Genomic DNA, 12,804 nt, shown 5'->3' with positions numbered 1-12,804 from the left:
CTGAGTTTATATTTCCTGAGCTTTCTTATATCAGTCACTTAAACCTTAGTCAAAAAATAAATAGTATTTTCTTTGCAATTCATAAATGTTATTCAATGCGTTTCTGTGGGATTTGGTACAAAAGGCCAATTTCAATATTGTATCAAATGTTTTATATATTTTTTACACCAAAAGGGGTCCTAAAATTGAAAATCAAATAGCTAAATGATGCATGGTTTGACAATCTGAAAGCAATTCTGTCAGTTTATAACCCCTTCCCCCCTTTAAATGTAATGTTCCAAAGTGGGGCATTGGTGGCTTGTAGGCCTGGAGACAAGGATAGATCATAACATATTAAGTCTTACTAATCTAATTCTGTGTGTGGGACAATGACTCAAAAACAAAGTGTTTTACAATGTTTTATTTTAATTTGTCGGAATGAGAGCTTCTGTTATGTACAATAGGACAGAAACAAAATACTACATCAATTCATAAATACTTTTGCTCTACATTAACTGGTTGTACAGTGCCCTGATTTTACTGTATATGTATTTATCACTGAATGTCTTCAGGTGTTCCCCTCTCTTCCCCAGAACAGTACCAGGTGCATGAAAAGGCTCAGTGACATTAACAAAAATCTTCAGTATTACAATCTTTCTCGAGAGGTAATTATTGATAATTACAGGGAAACAGAACACTCAGAACTTATTCACCCCCTCAACAGTGGTTCTCTCCCTCATAACCAACTAAAACTAACATAGCAGGAATAGAGCGAGAGATGGAGGAGAGGGACCTTTGATGGAGCCGATGCAGATCTGTGCTGATGAGCTGAGGCAGTCCTCAGAGTGAAAGGAACACGCAGAGAGCAACACTATTGGGTTCTTAGAAGCGGAGCCAGTACATGGCACTGCGCATTCTGTTGTAGTCAGGCAGCTGCTCAACGGGGCCTGTGGAACAGAGAGAAAGACAGTAAGACGAGATGAGAGAAGGATTGAGGAATCAGAACATTACCAAGCTAGGTAGCCACTAGCTGGACTTTTAGACTATGTGCTATCTTTATCCTGGACAAGAGGACTAAGGTGCAAAGGCTGCTTGGAAGGAATACTGATGTGTGGTAACTTACCAACAGCAGACACAGCGGGACACTTGTCATAGATATATTTGGAGCAGACGTCACGCACCATCCTGGGCGTCACAGCCTGAGGTGAGAAATGTGGGGTGAATGCAGTAAGGGGTGGGGGGGAAAACTCAGAGTGAGATCAGAAAGAGACACAGAAAGAGCACCCTCTAGATCAGTGGTATTCAAAGTCGGGTCTGGGGGAACTGTCTGTAATAAAGCCCTTTTTTGGGGGGAAAACGTATTCTTATTGGCTGTGCCTGGCTCCCCAGTGGCTGCGCCCCTGTCCAGTCATGTGAAATCCATAGATTAGGGCCTAATTTTTTCTTCTTCAATTGATTGATTTCCTTCTATGAACTGTAACTCAGTAAAATCTTTGAAATTGTTGCATATATATTTTTGTTCAGAATATATGTTTTAATATAAAAATTAACAGTACAGATTATTGTATGGGACAATATACAAACGTTGAGAAAGATGATTAGAAAAATTGCATTTTACTGAATAAGTATTTATTAGTAAAAAAAAAAATGTAAGAGATGAAAATGTAATGAATTAAAGGTTAATTGTTGTTAATTGGGGGGGGTTGAATACCTCTGCTCTAGGTGGTAGAGGAGGGTGTAACAGCTGTATGTGTGGTGCATGGAAGGCGGTTGTACTCACATCGATGCGGGCGTCCCACTCAGCCAGGGGGATACGGCGGCCATAGTTCAGGACATGCCTGCCGATGTCATCACATATCGGTGTCGTTCCTACACAAGAGCAGTACGGCAGTGTTAGTGTTGAACAGGGAGAGGTATTTGTGTGTGTGTGTGTGTTTAAGTGTCTGACAGGCTACATGAGGAGAGAGCTCTTACCGTCGAGCTGTCCCACCAGGCTGGCCTTGAGGGCGTTTTTGGCTCTGGCAACATCACTCTCTGTCACTGTGGTGCACAAGTTCATCCTTCAGGGAGAGAGAAAGAAAACGAGGGAGGTCAATACTATCAAATGAAATATGTAAAATTACACAGGCTGAGGATAAGTGTTGGGACTAGGAGTGTGTCCATGTTTTGTGTTTGTGAGTGTATATATTGGAAATCACAACTAACCATGCGTTCTGTGACCAGTGCATCATGTCATCGATGTGGTGTTTGTCAGTGACAAAGTAGATGCCCAGCAGACCAGTGTCGCTGTAGGATGAGTGGAAGGCCTGAAAGCTGTGGCACAGACTCTCCTCTGAGGCTAGACGAGCCAGGCGGCTGCTCAGGTGCTTTCCACCACCAAAAGTGATGTCATAGCTGCCAATGATGGAGTTGGCCACCATTAGAGGCACAATGTCTGGGCTGGCGGCACTGGCCCCCTCCACTGCGATAGCAATATGTGCAAGGGGCATATCATCATCACGCATGCGGATCTACAAAGGGCGAGAGGAGGAGACAACACAGGGTTAACCATATTAACATTCCAAATAAAAAGAAGAAAAGCTCTGATGGAACACCTGTGCCCTTGTTCAAACATCTGTCAATTCGGACACACACAAACAGGGGTGCTCCTCACCTCGCTGCCAGAGAAGCGGCAGGGGGACAGAACAGGCACGGCATCATCCTCGTACTCAAAGGAAATCCCGCTAAAGTGCTGTTTGGCCAACCCAACCAGTTCCTCATGAGTCACACCTACACAGGAAACAGGCAGTGAGCCATTACAAACAGACAACCATTACACTCAAATAAAATAAAAAAACAATCAGGGCCAGTTGGTATTGGCATGTAATACCTCTATATACAGCCTAAACATGCCAGTGTTAATGTATGGGAGACATACCTCCAGCAGCTGCCAGCACCATGCGGGGGGCCTTGTAGTGGCTCCTGATGAAATCTACCAGATCCTGTCGACTCAAAGTCCTGAAGGGAAGAGACAGACCTTTACTGCTCAACTAACTGGGAGTGCTGTGAAATGTAACAGGATTCTATAACATGTGCGAGTTTCCCTGGTGTTTTGGTTTGGCCTAGCATGCTCTGACCCAATAGGATTCCCTGGTAGGCTCTGTGTGTGTGTGTGTACCTGGCGTTTTGGGACGGTCCCAGCACACTGTGTCCCAGGGGGGTACCCTGAAAAGCTGTGGCATGCAGCAGGTCCAAACAGACGTCCTGTAGACTGCCCTCCACCTCCTCCAGCTCTCTCAGCACCACACTCCTCTGCTGCTCTATGTCAGCCTCGTTCAGGGCATTGCTCTGCACTACCTCTGACAACAGCTCCACCGCTGGAGAGCGTGAGAGGGGCACTTCAGTATACATAGCAATTGACAAGGACTACTGGAGACCATGGGAATGGAAGTTCAACACAGGCATGAGAAACTAATTCACCAAAAGGAAACAGGAGCTTTACAACTATATACATTAACACTCACTCAACCTCTGTGGAACTAGAAGGGCTTATAAGAACCCAACCCATTGTACACACTATTGAATTGTCATATCACCTTATAAACAGTCTCCATGCCTTATTCCTGCCTCATTGAAGTGTCTGCTATGCTGGGTAGGTGGTCTGGTTGGCTCACCTTTTGGCAGGTCTTTGGCCAGGGTCTTCATGTAGTAGGCAGTGTGCTCCCGGGAAGTGTATGCACTCAGGTGAGCACCCATGGACTCCACCTGCTGCTCCAGGGCCATCTGGGTGTGCTTCTTTGTCCCCTGGGGAAAAGAAACATGGGAAAAAAGGGTGGGAAAGAGAAACCATGTTGGGCCAGTCTGGTGCAGTAGTAAAGTAAGTGTGAAGTCCCTTATGAGACGGAAGGTAGGTTGCATAGATGTCGGGGCTGTTGTGTACCTTGAAAGCCATGTGCTCCAGGAAGAACCCAGCTCCATTGTTCTTCTCAGTCTCATAGCGACTTCCACAGCCGATCCACAGCCCAACCTGAGAGACAGAGGTGGAACGTAGCTAGATACCATGACGCGCCAACAAATAGTCAGGATCATCTGAAATGTGACTAAGTGAATGTCTGCACTAGGCAATGTTTCCCAAATCCATCAAGATGACTGCTTGGATTGTATGATCAATGACAGCAGGTCCTTACAGTGCATGTGCTGTGTCCGGTCTCCTCCGATGCGATCCTCAGGCCATTGTCCAGGGCAGTGAGACGGGTATCAGGAGCTCCCAGAAGGCTCTGGGCGTAGGTCACCGTAGCCTGACCACGCCGCAGAGACAGCAGGATGGGCTGGAGAGAGAGGGAAAGGATAGTTAGCCTACAACACTGACTGTGACAAGAGATTTTATTATTTGACCATGCTGGTCATTTATGAACATTTGAACATCTTGGCCATGTTCTGTTATAATCTCCACCCGGCACAGCCAGAAGAGGACTGGCCACCCCTCATAGCCTGGTACCTCTCTAGGTTTCTTCCTAGGTTTTGGCCTTTCTAGGGAGTTTTTCCTAGCCACCGTGCTTCTACACCTGCATTGCTTGCTGTTTGGGGTTTTAGGCTGGGTTTCTGTACAGCACTTTGAGATATCAGCTATATAAATAAATTTGATTTGATATTCTTCAGCAAATAAACTCAGCAAAAAAAGAAACGTCCCTTTTTCAGGAGCCTGTCTTTTAAAGATAATTCGTAAAAATCCAAATAACTTCACAGATCTTCATTGTAAAGGGCTTAAACACTGTTTCCCACGCTTGGTCAATGAACCATAAACAATTAATGAACATGCAGCTGTGGAACAGCGTTAAAGACAGTAACAGCTTACAGACGGTAGGTAATTAAGGTCACAGTTATGAAAACTTAGGAAACTAAAGAGGCCTTTCTACTGGCTCTGAAAAACACCAAAAGAAAGATGCTCAGGGTCCCTGCTCATCTGCGTGAACGTGTCTTAGGCATGCTGCAAGGAGGCATGAGGACTGCAGATGTGGCCAGGGCAATAAATTGCAATGTCCGTACTGTGAGACAGAGCTACAGGGAGACAGGACGGACAGCTGATCGTCCTCGCTGTGGCAGACCTCGCCGTGGCAACAACACCTGCACAGGATCGGTACATCCAAACATCCCACCTGCGGGACAGATACAGGATGGTAACTACAACTGCCCGAGTTACACTAGGAACGCACAATCCCTCCATCAGTGTACAGACTGTCCGCAATAGGCTGAGAGAGGCTGGACTGAGGGCTTGTAAGCCTGTTGTAAGGCAGGTCATCACCAGACAACACCGGCAACAACGTCGCCAATGGGCACAAACCCACCATCGCTGGACCAGACAGGACTGGCAAAAAGTGCTCTTCACTGACGAGTAGCGGTTTTGTCTCACCACGGGTGATAGTCGGATTTGCGTTTATCGTCGAAGGAGACAACACAGGGTGTTGAGCGTTACACCGAGGCCTGTACTCTAGAGGGGGATCGATTTGGAGGTGGAGGGTCCGTCATGGTCTGGGGCGGTGTGTCACTGAATCATCGGACTGAGCTTGTTGTCATTGCAGGCAATCTCAACGCTGTGTGTTACAGGGAAGACATCCTCCTCCCTCATGTGGTACCCTTCCTGCAGGTTCATCCTGACATGACCCTCCAGCATGACAATGCCACCAGCCATACTGCTCGTTCTGTGTGTGTTTTCCTGCAAGGCAGGAATGTCAGTGTTTTGCCATGGCCAGCGAAGAGCCCGGATCTCAATCCCATTGAGCACGTCTGGGACCTGTTGGATCAGAGGGTGAGGGCTAGGGCCATTCCCCCCAGAAATGTCCGGGAACTTGCAGGTGCCTTGGTGGAAGAGTCGGGTAACATCTCACAGCAAGAACTGGCAAATCTGGTGCAGTCCATGAGGAGGAGATGACTGCAGTACTTAATGCAGCTTGTGGCCACACCAGATACTGACTGTTACTTTAGATTTTGACCCCCCCTTTGTTCAGGGACTCATTATTCCATTTCTGTTAGTCACATGTCTGTGGAACTTGTTCAGTTTATGTCTGTTGTTGAATCTTATGTTCATACAAATATTTACACGTGTTAAGTTTGCTGAAAATAAACGTAGTTGACAGTGAGAGGACGTTTCTTTTTCCCCCTGAGTTTAGTTGATTTTGTTGTGTTGATAGTACTGGTGTAAGGATATGTATGAAATTGCTAAAATAATCTGTAGTGATGGAATGAAGAGACAATTAGCAAAATATTATGCATTTTAGAAATGTATGATCGCCTCAATGTCATTGTTAGGAGCTAGTAACATAAGCATTTCACTGCATCCACTATATCATCTGTTAAACTGTGTATGTGGAAGCGAAAGAAAAGCACACCCGTTTAGACGAGGTGCTGGCTAGCAGAGTAAAATACTTCAAAAAGAAAAAGGAGAGCCGCACACTAGGAGCTCAGATACATTAATTTAATAACCTCATAACCAACGTTTTGACAGACAAGCTGTCTTCATCAGGGTATAATGACAAACACTGCGGGTCACTAGTTTATATACTGTCAAAGGACACACACAGGCGTCTATAATCATGGCCAGGTGTGGCCTGATATCATTGGTTTTAATTATCAGATATAAACAGAACACACAAAAAAACATGAATGGATAGCATATCATCATAGATACAATTTGGCTACATAGGTCTACAAACATCATGAGTGGTGCAGCCGTCCAAGGCACTGCGTCGCAGAGCTAGTGTCGTCACTACAGACCCGGGTTCGAACCCGGGCTGTATCACAACCGGCCATGATCGGGAGTCCCATAGGAGAGTGCACAATTGGGCCAGCATCGTCCGGTTTAGGCCGTCATTGTAAATAGGAATTTGTTCTTAACTGACTTGCCTAGTTAAATAAAAACATTTACAATTAATGGCAAATCACAATAATCACAAGAATGGTTTCAGATCAGTCTACGTTGAGACCGAAGGGAGCAAGGGTCTTTAAATTAAAGATCCAGGCAGCCTCTGGCAGCCTCTCGTTTTAACAATAAATTGTCGAGGTCACCTCCTCTCCTAGGGAGGGTGACGTGTTTGATGCCGACGAAATCAAGTGGTTCGCAACTGGGTAAGCCGAGTTTTTGCACCGTTTTTGCACCGAGGTTCGTACTTTTAGTTTGAGCTTTGTTTTACCCATAATTTTTACCACAAGGACAAGTTATAAGATAAATAACTGCCTTAGTGGAGCATGTGATAACACCTTTGAATGGGAACTGTTTCCCTGTTTGGGGTGTTTGAAGGATCTACATTTGTAAGTGCCATTGCATTGATTGTAGCCATGCGAGAGGCTTGAACATTGACTGTCCATGTAACCCACATACAAATTAGCATAGTTTGGAGCCAAAGGGGATCCCATAGCAGTACCCTTCGTCTGAATAAAGAAATAATTCAAAAACATGAAGTAGTTGTGTGTGAGTACTATTTTAGCCAAGGTTATAATGCATGAACTGGAAGGTAGTTCTTTGGGGTCACGATGCAGAAGAAAATGTTCCATGGCCTCAATTCCGCACTTGTGAGGAATATTTGTGTACAACAACTCAACATCAAAAGTAACTAACAAAGTATTATCAAATCAAATCTTATTAGTCAAATGCTCCGAATACAACAGGTGTAGTAGACCTTACAGTGAAATGCTTACTTACAAGCCCCTAACCAACAATGCAGTTAAAAAAAATCAGAAAAAGAATAAGAAATAAAAGGAACAAGTAATTAAAGAGCAGCTGTAAAATAACAATAGCGAGGTTATATACAGAGGGTACAGGTACAGAGTCAATGTGCGGGGGCACCGGTTAGTCGAGATAATATGTACATGTAGGTAGAGTTATTAAAGTGACTACACATAGATAATAACAGAGAGTAGCAGAAGCGTAGAAGAGGGTGGGGGGGGGGGGTGGGGGGGGGCAATGCAAATAGTCTGGGTAGCCATTTGATTAGATGTTCAGCAGTCTTATGGCTTGGTGGTAGAAGCTGTTTAGAAGCCTCTTGGACCTAGACTTGGCGCTCCGGTACCGCTTGCCGTGCGGTAGCAGAGAGAACAGTCTATGACTAGGGTGGCTGGAGTCTTTGACCATTTTTAGGGCCTTCCTCTGACACCGCCTGGTATAGAGGTCCTGGATGGGAGGAAGTTTGGCCCCAGTGATGTACTTGGACACTGTGCCAACAAACCTACAAACGAGCTTCAATGCCATTCAACACTCATTCCAAGGCCTCCAACTGCTTTTAAATGCAAGTAAAACTAATTGCATGCTCTTCAACCGATTGCTGCCCGCACCCTCCCGCCCGACTAGCATCACTACTCTGGACGGTTCTGACTTAAAATATGTGGACAACTACAAATACCTAGGTGTCTGGTTAGACTGTAAACTCTCCATCCAGACTCACATTATGCATCTCCAATCCAAGTTTAAATCTAGAATCGGGTTCCAAATTTCACAACAAAATCTCCTTCACTCATGCTGCCAAACATACCCTCGTAAAACTGACCATCCTACCGATCCTCGCCGTCGGTGATGTCATCTATAAAATAGCCTCCAACACTCTACTCAGCAAACTGGATGCAGTCTATCACAGTGCCATCCGTTTTGTCACCAAAGCCCCATACACTACCCACCATTGCGACCTGTACGCTCTCGTTGGTTGGCCCTCGCTTCATACTCGTCGCCAAACCCACTGGCTACAGGTTATCTACAAGTCTCTGCTAGGTAAAGCCCCGCCTTATCTCAGCTCACTGGTCACCATAGCAGCACCCACTCATAGCACGCGCTTCAGCAGGTATATCTCACTGGTCACCCCCAAAGCCAATTCCTCCTTTGGTCATCTTTCCTTCCAGTTCTCTGCTGCCAAAGACTGGAACGAACTGCAAAAGTCTCTGAAGCTGGAAACACGTATCTCCCTCACTAGCTTTAAGCACCAGCTGTCAGAGCAGCTCACAGATCACTGCACCTGTACATAGCCCATCTATAATTTAGCCCAAACAACTACCTCTTCCCCTACTGTATTTATTTATTTTGCTCCTTTGCACCCCATTATTTCTATTTTGCACATTCTTCCACTGCAAATCTACATTTAAAGTGTTTTACTTGCTTTATTGTATTTACCTCGCCACCATGGCCTTTTTTTGCCTTTACCTCCCATCTCACCTCATTTGCTCACATTGTATATAGACTTATTTTTCTACTGTATTATTTATGTTTTGTTTATTCCATGTGTTACTCTGTGTTGTTGTATGTGTCGAATTGCTATGCTTTATCTTGGCCAGGTCGCAGTTGCAAATGAGAACTTGTTCTCAACTAGCCTACCTGGTTAAATAAAGGTGAAATAAATAAAATAAATAAAATCCAGCTTAAGCCAGGCCCATCTCCAGCTACACTTGATCCCTGAATCCACTTGTTTAACAAGCAACGCCTCATTTTAATTTAATTATCTCATTCTGAAAACGAACCACATACTGTAGAGGGAAAACATTAGTTAACATTTAGTGGTGAGTTCGTTAGCTAGTTAACATTTCACACAGATTGCAGTAAGCAACTAACGCGTTATAATTTGCGGAACGGTGCTGTGCCGAAACCCCCCCCCCCTGCCAGAATTCTCCCACCGTTCTAATTTCCTTAATTTTGTGGCTAGAGTCAAATACTTTCTGTGGCACACATCAGAGTCAAATAATTTCTATAGAACAAACTTCACGTCAGGATAGGAAACCGAAATTAATAATTAAGGTATGCGTGTAGATTTATGTATAGACTAATACAAATCAGTATCAGGTTTAGGTACGGGCGACATGGGCAGCATCTTTCCCGGGGCGGACGCGGGCGTTGCAGGGGGGTGTTTGAATGTTAAATGACCCATAACAGGGGGGTTCGCACAGGGCGCCATATTGAAATAAATAGCCAAAACGAAAACTGCAGACAAAAATGCTTTCTGCTACTAAGATCAGTGAAATGTCGGCTAAACTTACAACGGAGTGAAGAGCAGAAATCTCAACCTTCAAGCAAGTCGCAGCAATGAAGAACGCGAATATGGGGAGAATTCTGACAGGGGGGAGATTTGGAGTCGTATAATAGCGAATTGGTTAGGTTACTAATGTTTGCTCATCTGGTGTTGTAACGTTAGCTAGCTAATGTTAGCTGTCTGACTATTAGCAAGCTAATCTTCACACCATAAACTAAATGATTTGATCAGATAAGTTGGCTAATGTTGATCCAGCTAGCAAGACAGTTAATGCTAATAACGTTACTTGTTCAACCACACTTTCTCCCTCACCTCAAACTTTCCGAATGCCACTAGTTTTTCGTTTACAGCTCATGAAGTACGGTTCATCACCTTCTCACCCCTGTCTCCGTGGTCAGGATTCTCACCTAACGTTACCTCCTCGTTATCATTCGGGGACGCGCTGCTGTAACTGGCAAGTTGCCTTTCCAGAGCGCGCACTGAGGCTGTAACTAGTAAATTGGTTGTCTCTTCTCTCTTCAGTCGCGTGCTGCACTGCATTCTGTTTTGTAAACGATTGGCTGAGCCTTGGATACAGCAGCCAGCATTGCTCCAAACGCGTATCACTCGTTTGTTTACAGCCAGTAGTGATCCAAACCCCCCGCCTCCCTCCCAAACTTTTTTCATCGGATCTACACGAATCACGTAGGATTCAAAAACGGCGAATTTCGCCGAAAGGTGACTAGTTTGCATCCCTGCACTGGGAGAGGTTCAGGGAGAGGATCAAGAGATTCAATAAGAGATCACACTGCTGATGTCCTTTACAAAACTGTGTATGTGACCAATAAACTTTGATTTGATGTCATCATGGCCAAGAAAAGGAGAGAAAGTGGTAGTGGGGTGATCTGCTGACTGTTGATCCCACACAACAACAGTGGCAGCCACCAATTCACTCATACCACCAGTCGACCTTAGCTAGCTAATAAGTTGGAGGTAAGGAGGGGCTATTTTTATCTTTACTGAGGGTCCATCAACAACACTTCACCAGCTAGCCAAGCAGCCCAACAACTCAAAGGAAACACACTTTCAAGTTAACTGAGGTCACACAATTAATGACTAACTATGTAGCGAGTTCAATTTAACATAGCTACGCATCCAGTTGGACAAGACAGAGGTAGGTAGTTCTAGCTAGGTAACTGGTTAACGTTAGGGCAAATAGGACAACGCGGAAGTATGGTCAAAATTACCGTGTCAGTTTTTAAAAAGCGAATAAGGCAACGCAGATATAGGTTGACTAAAGTGTTAAACATGGATGTCAAAATGCCCACTCATGTCACGGTTTTTACAGTGAGACATTGAACCTTTGCTGAGAGTGAGTTGACCTTGCGCTAACTCCAAGCTAACGCTAACCGCCTAGCCATCACTGTGCTCTGGTTACATAACGTTACCAATGTTAGCTACATACCAATAAGATAGCTAACACTACTAGCTAACAAGCTACAGAGGCCTACTTTTCGGTAAAAGTTGCCGACGTGAAGGAAATGTAGATCCCAACCAACAACGAAATTATTCTTACATCCTTACACACCCCTTAAATACCAATATATTCCTGAATACTTACGCTACGGGATTTGGCGAGGGCTTGACCCACAGCGCTCCCGACTCGGCACAGGGACGCTGCCATCTTTTCCTGTCGAATACAGAAAACTCAGCTGCGCGCACGTTCCCCAACGTGGACGCCCAAGACTTGCATAAAAATGTGACGTCAGCGCATGCCGCCCTTCACTCATGCAGCAGTACCAACAAGTTCAGCCTGGTCTCATAGACTAGACGTAACATAGTAAAACCAGGACACTCAGATTAGTATGGTGTGTTATGTTTGGTATATTACATAAGACAGATGGTTACTTAAGGCAAGTATGAAAGTAGGGTGTTTGGTCGGGGTACAAAAATGAACATCTAGCAAGCCAAAGGTTGCCAGTCATCAAGGACAACTTTAGCATTTTAGCTACTTTGCAACAACTTAGCATTAGCTAACCCTAACCGTAACCCTTTAACCTAACTCCTAACCTGAAAAGAGGAGCGACCCAGGGATGTGTGTGCTTTGGGGACCTTTAACAGAATGTGACTGGCAGAATGGGTGTTGTATATGGAGGATGAGGGCTGCAGTAGGTATCTCAGATAGGGGGGAGTGAGGCCAAAGAGAGTTTTATAAATAAGCATCAACCAGTGGGTCTTGCAACGGGTATACAGAGATGACCAATTTACAGAGGAGTATAGAGTGCAGTGATGTGTCCTATAAGGAGCATTGGTGGCAAATCCGATGGCCGAATGGTAAAGAACATCTAGCCGCTTGAGAGCACCCTTACCTGCCGAGCTATAAATTATGTCTCCGTAATCTAGCATGGGTAGGATGGTTATCTGAATCAGGGTTAGTTTGGCAGCTGGGGTGAAAGAGGAGCGATTACGATAGAGGAAACCAAGTCTAGATTTAACTTTATCCTACAGCTTTCATATGTGCTAAGAGAAGGACAGTGCACCGTCTAGCCATACTCACAAGTACTTGTATGAGATGACTACCTCAAGCTCTAAACCCTCAGAGGTAGTAATCACACCTGTGGGGAGAGGGGCATTCTTCTTACCAAACCACATGCCCTTTGTTTGGAGGTGTTCAGAACAAGGTTAAGGGTAGAGAAAGCTTGTTGGACACTAAGAAAGCTTTGTTGTAGAGCATTAACACAACATCCAGGGAGGGGCCAGCTGAGTATAAAATACTATCATCTGCATATAAATGGTTGAGAGAGCTTCCTCTCAGAGAGCTTCCTCTCTGTAAATTGAGAAGAGCGTGGGGCTTAGGATCGAGCCT

At 44.9% G+C, this 12,804-nt stretch overlaps 1 protein-coding gene across 1 annotated transcript; it reads right to left on the bottom strand.

Annotated features, from left to right (window-relative positions):
- Nucleotides 1-385: 385 nt before the first annotated feature.
- On the bottom strand, nt 386-11,719 carry LOC139557199 (cytochrome b-c1 complex subunit 1, mitochondrial-like). The gene is made up of 12 exons (XM_071371679.1): nt 11,560-11,719; nt 4,146-4,286; nt 3,899-3,985; nt 3,633-3,762; nt 3,137-3,335; nt 2,897-2,976; nt 2,633-2,748; nt 2,185-2,489; nt 1,954-2,039; nt 1,760-1,848; nt 1,103-1,178; nt 386-926 (listed from the first exon to the last, which is right to left on the bottom strand). The coding sequence occupies exons 1-12, from the start codon at nt 11,620-11,622 to the stop codon at nt 862-864; spliced, it is 1,437 nt and encodes a 478-aa protein (XP_071227780.1). The 5' UTR covers nt 11,623-11,719; the 3' UTR covers nt 386-861.
- Nucleotides 11,720-12,804: the final 1,085 nt, after the last annotated feature.

Source organism: Salvelinus alpinus, chromosome 2 (assembly GCF_045679555.1).
Source record: "Salvelinus alpinus chromosome 2, SLU_Salpinus.1, whole genome shotgun sequence".
Lineage (NCBI taxonomy): Eukaryota > Metazoa > Chordata > Actinopteri > Salmoniformes > Salmonidae > Salvelinus > Salvelinus alpinus.
The sequence above is the reverse complement of the archived record's forward strand: the minus strand, read 5'-3'. Positions and strand labels throughout refer to the sequence as shown.

Coding starts and splice junctions, on each gene's coding strand:
- LOC139557199 (XM_071371679.1), bottom strand. CDS start 11,622: ATGGCAGCGTCCCTGTGCCGAGTCGGGAGCGCTGTGGGTCAAGCCCTC. Junction 3,986..4,145: donor CCGGACACAGCACATGCACT/GTAAGGACCTGC, acceptor TCTGTCTCTCAG/GTTGGGCTGTGGATCGGCTG. Junction 2,040..2,184: donor CACTGGTCACAGAACGCATG/GTTAGTTGTGAT, acceptor CTCTCCCTGAAG/GATGAACTTGTGCACCACAG.